Here is a 4032-nt window from a genome sequence, read left to right on the forward strand (position 1 = left end):
GGGATTTTACTGGGTTGTTGTTGTTGTTGTAGGTGTAAACACCTAGTACAAAACATGTCTCTCCATGAGCTTTCTTAACCATGACTCTTAAGATAGTTCAACACTCGGACATGTAGTAAAATCATCAAACTTAGATGTGGGTATGAGACGGTACAATAATATATTTAACACTTTCTAGCTTTTAGCTTGGGCAGCAAACAGCAACTTCATCGCAAAGTTTATTTCATTTAGCTATAGAATACTGGTTGAACAGAGCAGAGCTGTTCAATTACAATTGGGAATTGCAAGATGAATCACTGTTATTTCTGTCCACTTCAACGAAAATTTGACTGAGAATGGCCTCCAGATTTGAGATTACACCTATAATTCTTCTTACAAGACTTCAGAAAGTTTTCAAAGGTTACATTTTATTGTACCAATATCTAATGAGCTAGCAAAGACCATAACCACTTACCTAAGCAAGCAGTATGGAAACGCTTCAGAACAAACTAAGAAACTCAATCAAGTCTTGATATTAGCTTGTGAGAATAGACTAGTCTTACCAGAATCCAAGTGTAAAGGGATCATTTAAACTTCATTTTATGGTCCAATTGATCTTAACGTTGAATTAATATTTAAATCGAGATATTAGGCACAACAAAAGTGACTCATCACCTCATATGCATCCAAAAGAAAAGAGTTCTGCGCTTTTGGTCCTTGTGAAATAGGATAAAATGTGCCACTTCAAGTACATTCAGGGCTAAAAGTGTTTCTAGGGTATCACAAGTTAGGGGGACCAAATGCAATATCTCCTTGTTGATACAGTCTCGAGCATAACTTTAACTCACAATTGAAGCTAACTTTGACTAGGATTCTATTTACACACTCAGTTTAAAAGTTTCATGTCCACATTAATTGGGTCATCATATTTGATCTCAAAGTCCCGCCACTCTATTGTATAGAAGTAATTGTGAAAATCGGCCATATGAAAATGGATCTGTACCACAATTCCCAATCACATTGCTAGAATGTTAGGCACACAAAGAGCATAATAACTTGGAGACATTATGCTATAAGTAAAGTATGACATTCGCTAACTTTTCTGAAGCAAATCAGGAATAATTCTTAAATTTCATTTCTTTATCAGGAGTTACTTTCCTCAATGTGCCATTTTGTTACAATGATGAATTTAAACTTTGGTGTATAAATCTCCAAATAACAGAAGTAGACAACTTTCAAATGTATGCTGCTGCAGATTTGGTTTAGATGTGATGTTCTAATGCTTAGTACTACCCCTCTAAGAATACCGGAGACTCACATTCTATACGAATTGGACAAACCTTCATCATTAACAGACTTTTTGCTCGCATTGATTGTGTAAAGCCAACTAGAATACAAACTATTAAAAGACAGCTGAACTGGATCGAGAAAATTATGATACATTCTATCTAATATCAGCTAAAGAAATATGCTACTTTGACTGCATAATTGAATACCATAACAATGCTTATATATTTTTTCCTCCTGCATTTGCATTGCCAAAAGTTATATACCTGTATTTATATCTGATAACAAGTGTCATTCCAGTGGTGGACTTTCCTCGCCGAACCATCTTGGGGGATCAAAGCCAGATCCTCCTGTCATATTTGAAAATACACGATGAGCGACATACTAAGATATCATTCCAAGACTTTATCAACAAAACAAATAGTATCTCACTCAAAGCTAAGAATAGCTCCTGTAAAGATTCAGAGTGAGCTCAGAAATTTAAGCCGGCGATGAAACATCATTTTACCTAGAGGGTTACAGCGACAAAGACGCCACACTGTCAAGACTGTCCCTTTAACAACTCCATATTTCTTGTAAGCTATCATGGAGTATTCACTGCATGTTGGTACATAGCGACAACTTTTTGGCATTATTGGCGAGATTTCCCCTGCTTAATAGTCAATGGTTACACATGTCCTCCTGGTCTTGATAATATAAACGTAAGAACAACAAAATAGCTCAAAAGAATCAGGAGAACTAGAATGTCAAATTTTAGCTTAAGCGTACCAACAACTTACTTTTATAGAACTTGAGCATTGTCAATGCAGCTTTGACTCCTAAATTATCTTCTTCATCATCTGAATCCAAAAGGCAAGCACCAAATTTAACCATGGTTATATTAAGGTAAACAAACAACTTAATTTAAAGTAAATTTATAAAATATAGGCATTTAACTTTATGAATGGCCGTTAACTTTTTTTTATAGCACAAAAGACATCAAATTATTTTTTGTAATCATAAGCCAGTCAACTTCACCAAAGTATGAAAGTCAGTAAACTATTTTTTGTAATAAAAAAATCACTTAGCTTTACCTAAGTATCAAATAAAGTCACTAGGAGGAAACAAAAGAGACATTTTTGGTGATTCTTAGACAAAGTTGAGTGACTTCTGAGTTAGATATAATTATTTAGCGACTTTTTATTCGGGCAAAGATGGTGATTTTCGTCAGAAAAATAGTTTAGTTGCTCTAGTGCAATAAAATAAAAAGTTGAATGAAACTAGCATTAATGGTTGGGTACAGCCGGAAACCTTGAGAATTGCTTTCGCCGGAATCCGACCCACTAACGATACATAGGGCCCGACTCTGCCGCCTATATTTCTACAAGAAAAAGAGGGGAAAGTCTACATTATGATTAATTGAAAATGGAGAAAGTAAGAATTGGAGTTGTGAAAAGGAAGGTACTTTTCTCAAAACAAAGAGAAGATTTGATTGCTGCTTCCTGTAAGATGACAAACTGGAGATGGAATCTGTTGGAGAAAAGGGTTTGTTGCTGGCTAGGGACAAAGCTAGCGCCATTGATGAAGAGCTTTGAAGGCATTTGGTGGCAGTGGAATTTGTGGTGAGAACGGAATGGCTATAATTTGTTTGTTAAGTACTCCTTTAATTTAGATTAGATTAGAAAGTTTTAAAATATATAGACCGAGATGATGCTATAATATTTCTTCTTATAATTACATCATCAATCAGATCTTTTGAAAGATGTGTATCATTAATCTTTTATAAACATTGAAATATATAATCTTGAAAATTAGGTTGATTCCTTAATAAGTGTGAGATGATAATGTATAAATTTTTAAATGAACTATAAAAAGCAGCCCAATATACTAAATTTAGCTCCTTCTATACGTGGGGCTATATGCAGTATCCGTGGAAGGAGTGACCACAAGGATGTATCTCAGGTCATAACTTCAAGGGACTAGACTCCACTGGCTCTAATGCAAAACATGAAAATCTTTTCATAAAAAAATCAATTTATTAGACAAAAATTCTAAACTAAGCTAGGTTTGGATATAGATTTGGTTGAAACTTAAAAAAAAATCTTGTTTGAAAAATAGTTTTTGAAAGTTGAAGTTATATTTGGACATGCATTTTACTTGGAAAAAATTAAAGTTTTATAAGTGAAAGAAAAATTTTCATCCAAAAACTAGCCCAAACCATTTTTGGAATTTGAAAAAAATAATCAAAAAATTTTTTCTTCAAAAACTAATTAAGTTCCATGAACAAATAATATTTCTTTTTTTTTCTAAAAAAGAAAAGGTAAAATAAAATATCTAACTTACACTCAAATCCTTGTTACACACCTGTTGACCACGGGTATAACTTTACACATCAAACCTTTCAAATATGTGTCAGTTACACACTACTTTTGACCAAACATGTTAATATTCAATGTTGTGTATACACGTGCTTATTTAAAATAAAAAACAAATGATTCTTTAATTAAAATGGACAAACTGACCCTTTTCTTAATTCCGACCCAAAAAAGATCTGACCCTGTTAATTAAAAACAACTACGCGACCAAATTAACAAACATAATTCCATTTTCAAATCCCTGTTCTTTAGCCCTAATCTTTGAAGCGAATCCGACGAGAACACATATGCTCTTTATTGTTGTTACTTTCTTCATTTTCAAGTTAGTATTCTCATTTTAGGTTGTTCAACCATTTTGATTTAGATGGGTGGGTCGAAATAGTTAGGGTTTATTTGGGTATTTCATCATGAG

The 4032-nt window shown here is 33.4% G+C and overlaps 1 protein-coding gene across 2 annotated transcripts; it reads right to left on the minus strand.

Moving 5' to 3' along the window:
- Positions 1-1323: 1323 nt before the first annotated feature.
- On the minus strand, positions 1324-2986 carry LOC107808174 (UPF0161 protein At3g09310). 2 transcript variants are annotated; one of them, XM_016632669.2, is made up of 5 exons: positions 2711-2974; positions 2557-2626; positions 2046-2105; positions 1775-1915; positions 1324-1616 (listed from the first exon to the last, which is right to left on the minus strand). In XM_016632669.2, exons 1-5 carry the CDS (start codon positions 2822-2824, stop codon positions 1558-1560), a joined length of 444 nt encoding a protein of 147 aa, XP_016488155.1. In that variant the 5' UTR covers positions 2825-2974; the 3' UTR covers positions 1324-1557. The 2 variants fall into 2 exon arrangements, with proteins under 2 accessions (XP_016488155.1, XP_016488156.1); XM_016632670.2 differs by lacking the exon at positions 2557-2626 and having other exon boundaries at positions 2711-2986.
- Positions 2987-4032: the final 1046 nt, after the last annotated feature.

This window comes from Nicotiana tabacum, chromosome 5 (genome assembly GCF_000715075.1).
Source record: "Nicotiana tabacum cultivar K326 chromosome 5, ASM71507v2, whole genome shotgun sequence".
Taxonomy (NCBI): domain Eukaryota; kingdom Viridiplantae; phylum Streptophyta; class Magnoliopsida; order Solanales; family Solanaceae; genus Nicotiana; species Nicotiana tabacum.

Coding starts and splice junctions, on each gene's coding strand:
- LOC107808174 (XM_016632669.2), bottom strand. CDS start 2,824: ATGGCGCTAGCTTTGTCCCTAGCCAGCAACAAACCCTTTTCTCCAACA. Junction 1,916..2,045: donor AATGCTCAAGTTCTATAAAA/GTAAGTTGTTGG, acceptor ACTATTAAGCAG/GGGAAATCTCGCCAATAATG. Junction 1,617..1,774: donor TTGTCGCTGTAACCCTCTAG/GTAAAATGATGT, acceptor CAAATATGACAG/GAGGATCTGGCTTTGATCCC.